Source organism: Montipora foliosa, chromosome 13, assembly GCF_036669935.1.
Source record: "Montipora foliosa isolate CH-2021 chromosome 13, ASM3666993v2, whole genome shotgun sequence".
In the NCBI taxonomy this organism is placed as follows: Eukaryota; Metazoa; Cnidaria; class Anthozoa; order Scleractinia; family Acroporidae; genus Montipora; species Montipora foliosa.
In genome coordinates, this window is record NC_090881.1 from 37933478 (window position 1) to 37945977 (window position 12500).

At 38.4% G+C, this 12500-nt stretch overlaps 2 protein-coding genes across 2 annotated transcripts in view; both read right to left on the reverse strand.

The window, feature by feature from the left end:
• Positions 1-6857, reverse strand: part of LOC137983234 (tyrosine kinase receptor Cad96Ca-like) — an 8471-nt gene extending 1614 nt beyond the window's left edge. The window contains exons 1-7 of the mRNA XM_068830431.1: positions 6471-6857; positions 4851-4961; positions 3518-3708; positions 2875-2983; positions 2634-2704; positions 2438-2478; positions 1-1911 (exon numbers count right to left, since the gene is read on the reverse strand). The exon at positions 1-1911 is cut by the window's left edge and continues 1614 nt beyond it. Of these exons, the coding sequence (XP_068686532.1) occupies positions 2888-2983; positions 3518-3708; positions 4851-4911 (348 nt within the window). The 5' untranslated portion in view covers positions 4912-4961; positions 6471-6857 and the 3' untranslated portion in view covers positions 1-1911; positions 2438-2478; positions 2634-2704; positions 2875-2887. The remainder of the gene's footprint in view (positions 1912-2437; positions 2479-2633; positions 2705-2874; positions 2984-3517; positions 3709-4850; positions 4962-6470) is intronic.
• Positions 6858-8887: 2030 nt separating this feature from the next.
• The window catches only part of LOC137983202 (hemicentin-1-like), a 55839-nt gene continuing 52226 nt past the window's right edge, over positions 8888-12500 (reverse strand). Inside the window, exon 12 of the mRNA XM_068830389.1 lies at positions 8888-9047. Coding sequence (XP_068686490.1) covers positions 8983-9047 — 65 coding nt within the window. The 3' untranslated portion in view covers positions 8888-8982. The remainder of the gene's footprint in view (positions 9048-12500) is intronic.

Sequence of the window (12500 nt, forward strand, 5' to 3'; positions counted from 1 at the left end):
GTATGTATGTATGTATGTATGTATGTATGTATGTATGTATGTATGTATGTATGTATGTATGTATGTATGTATGTATGTATGTATGTATGTATGTATGTATGTGTGTATGATACATTTTGTTTATTTCATTCGACGAACCAAGCGCTACTATTTTCCGACTATATTTACTCTAGGCATCCTTACGTCAGATTCACTATGGAAAAAGAAATAGATCACAAAATCCCTTTCTTAGATATTCTGTTCAACAACGACTCTCATTTTCCCGTTACCTAAAGGGCCTGCTGACTAATTACTTTAGTTTTACATCGCAATCCTACAAACTGGGTCTCATTCTCACGCTTGTTGATAGAGCCAACAAAATCAACAACACTTGGTTGGGTTTTCACGAGGACATCTCGAAACTCATCAATATCTTTCAAAATAATTTTTTTTTAGTCCATCTACATTGCAGTTGAAAACATTATTAATTGTTACCTCACATTTACCCTTCAAGACTGAGATTCCCCGGCTTCCGTCTCTGACACTACGCATACCTTTTACTTTAAATTACCTTACATAGGTCCTTTTTCTATCATCCCGCAGAAAAAGGTTCGTCTCTTTGTTAAACGTTATTGTAACAGCATAGATATCAAGTTGGTTTTCTCATCCTTTAAAATGGGTAACACGTTTCCATGTGAAAGATCCTATCCCTAGTGGGCTCCGTGAGGGTGTGGTATACATTTCGTGTGCGGGCTGTAATGTCTGCTATGTCGGCGAAACCGCTCCGCATTTTGCCACGCGCGTACATGAGCACATGTTCAGTGATAGGGCCTCTCACATTTTGAAACAATTACAAAATTCTCAGCAATGCCGCACTTCATGCGCTAAAGGAGCTATTCATATTCAATGGGAAAAAACTACACCACATCATCAACTAAGAATGACAGAAGATTCTACTGAAATGTGTTTTTAGAAAAAACGTTGTGTTCTTTCTTAAGGTCTGCTACTATCCAGACCTTTCAACTAGGATTATATAATAAGCTCAATGATGCACCCATTTTGATTGGTTCTCACCTATGACCTATTGGAAGGCAGACGCAAAGCTAGCATCATGATTTGATACCTTGGGAATAATTTCATTACATTTTCACTTTACTTTAACCTGAAAACGAGTCGAGTTAAGTCAATTTGATTTATCAAGCTAAGATATTCGATTCAAATGTCAAGAAAATCTAAGTGTGAGATTTGGAATACGTCATTTTACAATATTATTACCAGTCACTTGAGGGTTTTCCATTACAAAGAAATACATGTGTAATCAGATTCCCTTTATATTATCTCGTGTAGGCGTCACAAAGTCACCCTCTATCTTACCAAAAAATCAACTGAATCTATAGACCACTTTCATAAATGGCCACCAACTTTACATTCTTTTGTATTTATGTTAATAAGACCTACTGCCCTCGTTTTAAAACAAATATTCTTTTGAAATTTGCTCGTCGTAGTAGGGCTTATTAGCATTAAAACAAAAGAATAATTTATTTGGCCTCCATTATGAAAGAGGTCTATTATTTTGTCATTACAATAGTGCTTAGTTATATTTCAAGCAAAGACATGTGGACGTGGTCAAAGTACGTGGTCGACGTGACGATAGAAAAAGTGACTCTCGATGCAAGTCCAATGGCAAATGCATGATGAGAAAATAAAATATTTGCATACATGTCACAATGTGTCATTTGGTGTCTACTTAAGCCTATTAAGAACTTCATGTACTACTTTATGGTTACGGTTCTGGTTAAGGTCTTGCAGAGGCAAAGGCGTTTTTCTTACAACTCATTGTCAACGTGTTGTGGTTTCAGCATTCTGTAACCTTGCAGAAGCAAACTTGCAGTTTTTTTTTTTTGCCATTCATTCGTGGATATGGAGAACCACCTGGAAAGAAGAAAAAGCAGGGGGTAAAAGGTATGACTTAGGGCGCTGGCCGGCCAGACCTGTCATTTTGCAAAGAACATTTTACAATTTGAAGAAACACTGGCATGATAATCCCTCGCATTCTTCTGGAGGATCATACAGTATATCGTCGTGGAAGACCGTTAATTTGAAGGCGTTATAGAGTTAGTCCTTCCAAATGCCCGGTCTGGCCGGTCAGTTCTGTCAAATGGAAAGCGCCGTTAGATTAGGATATTATTCACACAAAAAACAGAGGTCCTAATTTCTCCTTCTGAGTTTGTGGTTTACCTCAAAAATTAGGTTTTCTTTTATCAGCTCTCCTAAGGTTAAATCCTGCTTTCCATACATTGATTCTCAGAGCGAATCTACCGAGCAAATCTGAATACCTATCCTCAAGTGGGCCATTTGTAATATGTATCGTCGAATCCCAACTCAGACTCCTACAGTACTTGAAGATATGATCTCGAAGAATGTAAAACAGCAAACTATTGCATGCACAGATTCTTACCTACGGTAAAGATTTCATAAAGGACAGCTCCATGACTCCACCTGTTAAAAAATAAATAAATAAATAAATAAAAATTACGGTGGACTTATCATTTTCTATAAATTTAAGGTCATGCATGGTCGAATGGTAGGTGAATTCAATTTTAGACGAAACATCGCTTCTCAACCTTGAAGTGAAAAGGAGGAAGTCTACTTACACGTCACTCTTTGTGGTGTATTTTCCATGCAGCAGCGATTCATACGCTGTCCACTTAATTGACAACCGACCCTAGCAGTTGAAAAGAAAAAGAAAAGATACCAAACAGAATTGACGATGATACTTAATCGTTTTATGGTTACCACCTGCCGTTTTTCCCCCCAAGTTGCGAGTTCGTGCTTTCTACATGTACTTTGTATGCTTAAAAATTCATTTTATCTAGCTTATAAACGTTTTGTTACCCTTGTCTTTCTTTCATAAATGTTTTCCTGCTGCACATCTGTCTGTTACTTTGCATGTTTCTGTTTCTCCAACCAGAACATTGCGAGCAGCAAGATCTCGGTGAATGACCTGAAGGGAAGCATTTTTCACATTGTTTAGATGCAATGAATTTGACAGTGAAAATAACACTGAAAACGAAAATGGAGAGACTTTGAGACGTAGCATTCATGTTTGATGACAAAAAATGACACTGACAGTGGTTGCGGGCATAGCAGTGGCATTGGCAATGTTCAATATATTAATGAAATTTACAATGGCACTAACAATGACAATTGAACGTGTCATGGAAGACGGCAATTAATGTCTATGGTTGTGATAGTGGAAAAAACAGTGGCAGTGTGATTGCCGAGCGGGAATGACAATGACAGTCACAGGTGTGACGGCAGCAGCAGCGGTTAATAGAATTAACAATAGCATAGGCAATATGCAACGGCAACAACTCATTGCAATGACCATGGTTGATAATGTTGGTGATAATGATGGTCATGCTAAGGTTGCTGTTAAGGTTTATGCTAATAACTCTACAAGCAAGGCAAATGGGTTACAGAAACTAGAAATTGCCTTTGCTGTATTGACTACTAAGGCCATTACACTGGTACTCACCTTTCTCAAAGATAAGTAGCTCATTCCATCCACTATTTGCGAGGCGAATTTCATTAGCTGTTGTGACGTCAGACTAGTTTTGGGTTTGATATCTGGGTCTTTGTAGTAAGTGTCATTCAATCCACGACTCTTTCTCAGATAACCCAAGAGATCACCATAGGGGACATACTCGATCAGCACCAAGGGGGGGTCTACAAGAAATATTATGTCAATTATTGAACCAGCATTCTATTGGTCTAAATCGGAGCTTTTGTTTGCCCACATGCAGTTGAGACGCGTTAGTGCGCGTCCTTGGTGCAAGAGATTCCGACTTCGATTTTTATCGACTTCTTCCCTTTCTGTGTCGCTTTAGTAGCTTTAAATACACTTAAAACGGAGCACTGATGGAAAGGGGGGAGCAGAATGAGCGTAACCGTCGACCTCAGGTTGTTTGTCAGTTGAATTACTGTTACGAGTTATCGACGTTAAATATGGTTACTTTACATTTTTCTGCTCTAGGTATGAATAGATTTGTGATTCCGTCAGGTTAAGTTGTCTACGAGGGTTTTATTTACGAACATTTGCCAAGTTTCAACGAATAAACCAGAATTAAATTTAACCATTTCTTTGAGTCTATTCGGAATAACCGGAATGCAACAACAATTGACTACGGTGTCTTCGTAATGCCAAGGGTTAACTCTGATCTTTTTTGAGCAAAGCTAACCATTGGAAAATCCGTTTTTACATGTAGGTCAACCGCAACACTCTTGGCACTCGAGGCAACTTGTTTCTCAAGCGATTGCTTACCGCAGCGTTTTATTAGCCCGCTTTTATGCCTTGTGAAAGCTACTACCCCTTCTCGAGGCTATGTTGGATTTTCTCTGCTCTCTTGCATTGGACGCCACAAGCAGGAAATTTAAACGTGTTTAGTAAGTTGATAACGAATATAGGGAGATCTAGTACAAAATAAAATTTCAAGAAATCCTCATTAGAAGTTTTTACATAGAGCTAATAAGGCTTAGCTTGTTTGCTAAAACACGCTACTCTTTGTTGGGATTCCAGAGGAACACGGTTTTCGTGGAATCTTTTTGTAGCCGTTCAATAAACAAGCAGGTCGTGTTCTATCGGGTCTAAACCACGGGGCGAACACTTCTACTCGTTTGTTAAACAGCACTTCAGACTTAACACTTTGACAAGTCGTAAATGGCTTTCTCGTTATGATTGGAACTATTGTGCAATACTCTATTGTAATGGTGTGAACTGTTTTGGTTTGAAACAAGGGAGCATTTATAGAGCTGAGCGTCGTGGTATGTAATAGAAGCAGCATCATTGAATAACCCAGAGATGCATTTACCAGTTTCAGTGACGCATCCCAACAGTTTGATAACATGTGGATGAGTCTTGAGGGTCTTCATTAGCTCAAGGTCGGATTTAAAGTCTCTCTGTTCTGGCTCAGGGGCGTCAGCTAAAATAAAATAAGCATTAAATGAAAGGCAAATATCTTAAAAGTGTACTTTGTGTAGTTGTTTTCTACAGCTCATTCTTGTCTTCGATTATTCGAGATCAAATTTAAGGACTTGGAAAGGCACAAAGTTGTAGGAAATAAGAAAAAAACCTCTCCCAACGTAACCATATTATTCTTAGCGGATTACATAAGTTTGTTCTGACTGGAAGTTTGTTTCCAAACCAAAGCTACTAAGGAAATACTTTTATCTTTTAGCATTTTAACAGCAACAGTTGTTGTGTCAGAATGGAATGGGCGGTCCTTAGCCATTCCTTTAGCAACATGACCGAAAGCACCTTTACCAATGATCTTCTGAACTTTAACGTTGTCTCTTGTTACTTCCCATGACCGTGTTCTAATATCAAGGGGTGCATATTCAACATTCTGAGGGGAACTATTAGGGCTACTTTGTCCTACTTCATAATGGGTGGTTCCATGGGCATTTCCAGCTGTTGATTAGAGCTACTTTGTGGAACGTTAGTAGGATTAACCTCTCCTATCGAAATTTCGTTCACCCAAGTTTCCAATTTCCTTCGAAACCGGTGCTATGTGGTACTATTCTATAACAATAAAATAAAATAAAACATAAAAAAAAGTAATGGCTCCATCATCGAAGTTGCGAGAAACTTAAGGAGCCATTACAACCGCACTTCAGAATGCCTTTCAACCTTCTACAATCGATAGCTAAAATAGCTATAGAAAACGAGTACAATATTTAATCTCAATGATCGCTGTATTTGTACGATGTAAAAGAATCAGCTTACGCCATAACTTGTTGAAAAATGGCAAAATGCGTATCAGTTCTCAAAACTCTCGTCAAAAATTCCTGCATCTTTACCTTCTGCAACCTTGTATGGCGTAATGACATATTACATAGTGGACAAAAATGTTACTAATTCTTCAAATTTTTATCCTGCGTTTCTTTTACCAGTTCTTTCTTTTCAAATTTAAAGTAATTTTCTGAAAGAAATATTTCGGAAACGCGCTTTCTTTTTTGAAAAAGGCAAAGAAAAAGAAAAGAAAAGAAGCGAAAAAATAGGTTATTTTCAAGTTACATCATCGCGACTTAGTTTGCGTAAGAGGAGAATAGATCTATCCTGATCCCTTTTATCGTCCACAGCAAATTTGAGCATTGAACCATTGCGATCTGACTCCTGCTTGCTTGCAACTTTCTTACAGGAGAAGTTCATTTGGAAAACAGCAGGTATTCGCCATGATGCATGGCAAGTTTTGCAGGTGATGATACGTCTACCGTCTACTTTACGAAAAAAAGATAAAATCAGCTTCCACGATTTATCAAGTTTTTTTTCTTCTTGCTATAAGCATTTATACTTTTGAACAATTTTACCCCTGGCGTAACATGACGTATATCAGTAGCATTAGGCATTTTACAGGAAACTGTAAGATTCCCCATTGCATGCACGTAAAATGTTCAATAGACAAAAAATAGAAAAAAATCTAAACATTTACCTTTTCTTTCTAGCAATGCCTATCAAAAGAACATCAGATTTAAAATAAGTACAAACGAATGGAAAGCGCAGCTTTTTGTGCCGCCAGACTATGACCAGATTTAGAAGAATGATGATAAACATAAGAACTCCAATGATTACCAACAGAGTGGTGCCGAATGTACATTGGCATTTTGTGAAGAGAAATATAAAAAATAAAAAACAACAACAGAAACAACAACAACAAAGACAAAAGTTTATCCTAAAGTTGGATGAGCGTGTTCCATGCATGCGCAAAAGAGTGGGATTGATATTTACCATTAGCGGAAGAATGCTCGAGGAACATTTTCTTCCATCTAATTGCAATAGGCCATTTTCAAGTTCATGTCTACCTCCTCTTCAAAGCGAGTCTAAGTGCAATGTTTTCTTATGAAAGTTACTTTTGATTCATATGTAAAGTAGAACTAATTACCATCACAAAAACTTGGCCCTTAGACTCGCTTTGAAGAGGGGGCAGAAATTAACTCCGAAATGGCCTATGGTGGCAATACCAATAATAAATACCTCCTCCTTCAGTTTTACTTCTGATTTTGATCATAATTGTTAATAACTAATGCAGAAGAATTATGAGCTTTCCAACGTTTGTTTAGCAATGGCTAACCTCTTTGCACTATCAGCACTTTCGATAAAATAATTCTGATCCCTTATTTACTACAAAAACATAGAACTTTTTTTTATAAAAAAAATATATATACTGTAAATAAATATATAACTAATATTCTTTAACTCGTCTCTTAGTTTAGATTATTTTTGAGAAATTTAAGAAATGCACCGCTAAACAAATCAATTATACCTGAAGTTTTGTACTTAGAACGCTTCCATTTTGTCTTAGAAGGCCCTGCAATGGAGATTTCCGATCTGCTAGAAAAATAGCGAAATTTGCCTACAAAAAACCCTAAAAAGAACACATTACACTAAACAAAATTCAAAACAAAGAAATGCAACTTACCCCTTACTGGCAGATCTATGAAAATAGCGTATTAAAGAGGATTTGATGTTTGGATATAATGTTTGCCTTCAAGTCAGTGCCCGGCTCAATGAAATAGTAAAAGCGTGATCTTTAAGATAAAGGTGGCTTTGTAAGGAATGTTAAAGGCGCTGCTTTCAAGGAATGTTAAAGACGCTGGTTTTGAGGAAAGTTAAAAGCATTGCCTTTAAGAAATGTTAAAGGCGCTGCTTTTAAGAACGAATTTAAGAGTGGCCTTTAAGGAATGTTAAAAGTGTGACCTTTAAGGAAAGTTAAAGGCGCTGCCTTTAAGAACTGTTAAAGGCCCTGCTTTTAAGGAATGTTAAGAGCGTAGCCTTTATATAAGGAAAGTTAAAGGCGTTGCTCTTAAGGAATGTTAAAGGCCCTGCTTTTAAGGAATGGTGAAAGCGTGGCCTTTAAGGAAAGTTAAAGCCTCTGCTTTTAAGGAAAGTTAAAAGCGCAGGCAAAAATGAAAGTTAAAGGCACTACTTTCAAGAAATGTTAAAAGCGTGGCCTCTATATAAGGAAAATTTGAAGGCTCTGCTTTTAAGTAATGTTAAAAGCGTGGCCCTTAAGAAATGTTAAAAGCGTGGCCTTTAAGGAATGCTAAAGGCCCTGCTTTTAAGGAATGTTAAAAGCGTAGCCTTAAAGGAATCTTAAAGGCGTAGCCTTTAAGGAATGTTAAAGCTGCTGCTTTTTTAAAAGCGCTGGCAAAACGGAAAGTTAAAGGCACTACTTTCAAGAAATGTTAAAAGCGTGGCCTTCATATAAGGAAATTTGAGGGCGCTGCTTTTAAGTAATGTTAAAAGCGTGGCCCTTAAGAAATGTTAAAAGCGTGGCCTTTAAGGAATGCTAAAGGCCCTGCTTTTAAGGAATGTTAAAGGTGCTGCTTTTAAGGAATGTTAAAAGCGTAACCTTAAAGGAATGTTAAAGGCGTAGCCTTTAAGGAATGTTAAAGGCCTTGCTTTTAAGCAATGTGAAATGTATTGATTTCATTTGATTCATTTGTGCAGGTCCCTACAACCTGCTACGAATGATCCCAAAAGTGAATACCACAACGTATGGACTCCAGTTCTTTACTTACTGAAGTGTTAAGCTCTGGAGTTTAATTCATGTCCGATGCATTGCTAAAAGCTGATTGTATCGCTTTAAGGCCAGAGTAAACAGGAAACTAATTCAGAGTCAATGTATGCAAGGGAACCTCCCATGTAATAGTTCGTCTATTATGCATTATTTCGTTATTAGCTCTTTCCTGGTACCTGTTTACAGTTATTTGTATGCATACACGGTGTCCTATCTGGAAGTCCGAATAAAGATAAGTTTGTGTATGTATGTCAGGCATTTGAACAAACATATCTTGGCAACTTTATAGTTCACGTGGTGTAGACTTGTATGGTCGTACAGCGTTAAGCATTCACTCTCAAGGTTTAATATCCCTTGTAAACGATGAACACAATTTTTGCACTGCATCTCAAACAAATGATTTAAAAGCCCGAAGAAGTTTATGTTAGTTGAACCACTTACTTGGTTGTCTTGTAGAGGAAGACATAGCGGATGTAGGTTTCTCTGGCACTAAGTAAAGAATACCAGAAAGCTCTAAGCAGATAATGACATCAAAACTTGTAAGAAACTTTAGTGTTTTGTCATAGTAATGAAGTCTACTGCATGACAATAATTGGAATTCCTTTTGTTACGTAAAGCTACTGCTGCATGACGTCGAGAGTGGCTGTGATAATGTTGAGGGTCTTCGAGACGATTTTGTACATTTTGTACGTAGAATAGATATAGGGAAACACTATTTGAGTATAAACAGTATACCTAGATAGGCTCTTGAAATGTAACTCTTTCAGATCTCTGTTTCAAAAACCAGGTGGCCTTTAAAGGGGCTTTGATTTGCACAATATCATAACAATAGTGTTAAAATTAAAATCAAAGAGACTTTCTTTTTTTTCTCTGATGTCCGGTAAAAATTAGTAGTGAACTACTTGCTTTGTTTGTAGACAAAGACTTCTTATGTGCTCTTTCACAGATTAAATTATAAATAGTGGTTATGTGAGCTCATTCACCCCGGTTTGACCCCCGCGAAGATCGGGTCTCTGATTGGTGGTTTCAACTAGTTAATGAGATGCAAAGGCCTGTGATTGGTGGCAGGAAAAAACTATGTCATAGGTCACTGATCTCATCATTGTTATTGTTTTGATGAAAGTAAGCTCATGGAAATGACGTCGTGGGATTGAAGATGGCGAACCATAAAGCAAGTCAAACACAAGATTTTTAGGGATTCAAAACAGTTTAATGAAAAGAAAAGACTTAGTGACGTGGGAGCAGCCTAGTGCTGGGCCTCGTATTTCCAGGTAGGGAGCGTCTTTCGCATACACGTTGTGGTGAAGCCACCGCACACAGGCTATGCGAATTGTCCTGAGAACACTCTTGACATTGTTGCAGAGAATTTGTTTGAACACCATGGTGTCCAGGTGGTCACGATGGAGACGGTCAGGAAACCTCATCCGTAGAGCCATCAACAATGTACTGCAAGGTGACGGTGCGGCTGTCCTACTGGGGTTGTTGTTCACGTGTGTGAGGAAAGGGTGCTCGACAGTGCTGACATTTCCAGTTCTGACAGTGCTCGTCCTCGCTGTACCCGTAGTGACTGGTCAGGAAGCGGTACAGGTGGCTGTCGGGTACCCACTGCTGACAACAAAAGATCTTGCTGGGTTAGCTCGGTCTTCGTTTTCTCTTTCTGTGGAGGAGCAGGCTCAGATGTCGGCAGATGGGTGTAAACGGCAGTTTGCAGGTCACAGTTTGACCATCGCTGAAACAACCCAAACCTTTACTAATGCTTTTTGTATAGGTTTAGGCACTTGTTCAAAATGTTTAGCTTTCTCAAACGCATTCAAAGTCTTTTACCTTATAAATACTAGCTCATTAAATAGTAAAAATGTAAGTAGGAAGTCATACGCTTACGGTCAATATGTTTTTAACAGTAGAATTTTGTTACATTCCTTACGGGGACAGATCATCTATTACTTTTTCTGGTTTAAGAGATGTAAAAGCATCAAATGAAAGCAAAACATGTACATAGAATAATGTACACCTAATGGTGACAACAATAAGTTTTATTTGTTATTAAAACATTTGATGTGATTTATGTTTGTCTTCAAAAATTATTTTTCTTAAGAGGGAGGTTTATTCTTGACTTTTAAATTGTTTTTGTCATTCAGCTCACTCAGGACCATGTCTCAAACCTAGCAAATACTACAGTAAGACGGCCAAAAGTTACCAGTGAAGCAGAAATGTCAGAATACAATGTGATCAATCAGTTTCGCATAAGAAGGAGGAAAACAGAACAAGCTTTGAGATCTATCCATTGTGGAAGTAATCCTTTTACTGCAAAGTAGGAAAATATAAAGACAATAAATGATGGCTTTTGGACAACTTAATTCAGCAAATGAAACAGGAATATCAGAATATATTGAACATTCAATGGTTGCAGGAAGGTTTTGATTGTCTATATTTACTTTTATTTTACTTCTAATAATAGGCAATCTTACATTGTAGCTCCATGCATAGTCTTTATTGTTTTTGACCATCCCAATCCTTGTTATTTATATCCCACAAAAAAACAAACAAACAAACAAACAAACTATTATAATGTTGTTACTGTTATTCCACATCTTGCGTTTACATTTTGCCGCCAGGCACATAAAACTGGCACAGTATGCGGGAAATACCTACAATGTTTGCAAAACTCTGAGCTGGTGAGCAATGCTTAGGCATGAGTACATGAATTCATCTCACTGGTATGACTTAGGTAATTAGATTCTTTAGCATAAATTATCATTGTGGAAAAACAGAAGTTAAACCGCGCACCGGTGGCTCAGTTGGTTGAGCACCGGGCTGTCACGCGGGAGGTCGTGAGTTCAACTCCGGCCGGACCAACACTCAGGGTCTTTAAATAACTGAGGAGAAAGTGCTGCCTTTGTAATTACATCTGCAAATGGTTAGACTCTCTAGTCTTCTCGGATAAGGACGATAAGCCGGAGGTCCCGTCTCACAACTCTTCAATGTTCTTAATCCTGTGGGACGTAAAAGAACCCGCACACTTGTCGCAAAGAGTAGGGCATGTAGTTCCCGGTGTTGTGGTCTGTCTTCTGTGTTGTATCATGGTTGGGAGGGTAAATGCTCGGAGATATTAGCTACACCAAGCTACTCTAAAATCCGAGGGTAAATAAAGATATATAATATGATATATATGATATATGATAAAAAACAGAGTGAATCCTACATTCCCAGGAGAGTTGCCTTTAAGAATATCTTCTTATACTGCTTTTGTGGACAGGAAATTCTGTTGATGATGCATGTGACTGAGGATAAAATAACAGCATCTTTATTATCCCAACTTTGCAGCTTCTTATAATAAATTGAACGTTTCCAGTTAATGTTTAATAGACAGTGCAATAATTGTCACAGTAAGCGTGTATTCAGTTTACACGAAGCAGTCGTCGCCCTCTCAGCAGAAGTTGGACTTCGTCCGGGTCCTGTCAGTCCCAAGGAACTCGCCCTGATGGCAATGGCCCCAGGCCAGTCTCTGCGAGTATCGAATCGTTCTGGCCGACACTCACTGGAAGTTCGCCTGTTACCGTACATCCTGAGGCATTCCATTAAGGGTCCTCTACGAAGACGGTCACTATCATGCCTTGACATCCTTGTTGGCATTTTATCGCCAAATTTACATTTGCTCCACTGCGTCCAAACTTACAGCAATGCATGCCGACATGCTTGTCCCAACAACAAGGCCAACCATTGCGGCAGTTGCCCTCAGGAGGGGTATGAGGAATATGCCAATGCTTATTTACATTACCGGGCTCCCACCGTCTCCTGGTTACGTTGTCACCGTGCCTTCCATGATCCTCAATGTCTGGTCGCATATCACACTCATACCATCGCCGGGAATACTTCAAACCCTAAACCCATGTCGTTTTCCAACATGCGCCAGAAATGTGCCAGCTGGCGACGTCTGTTGGG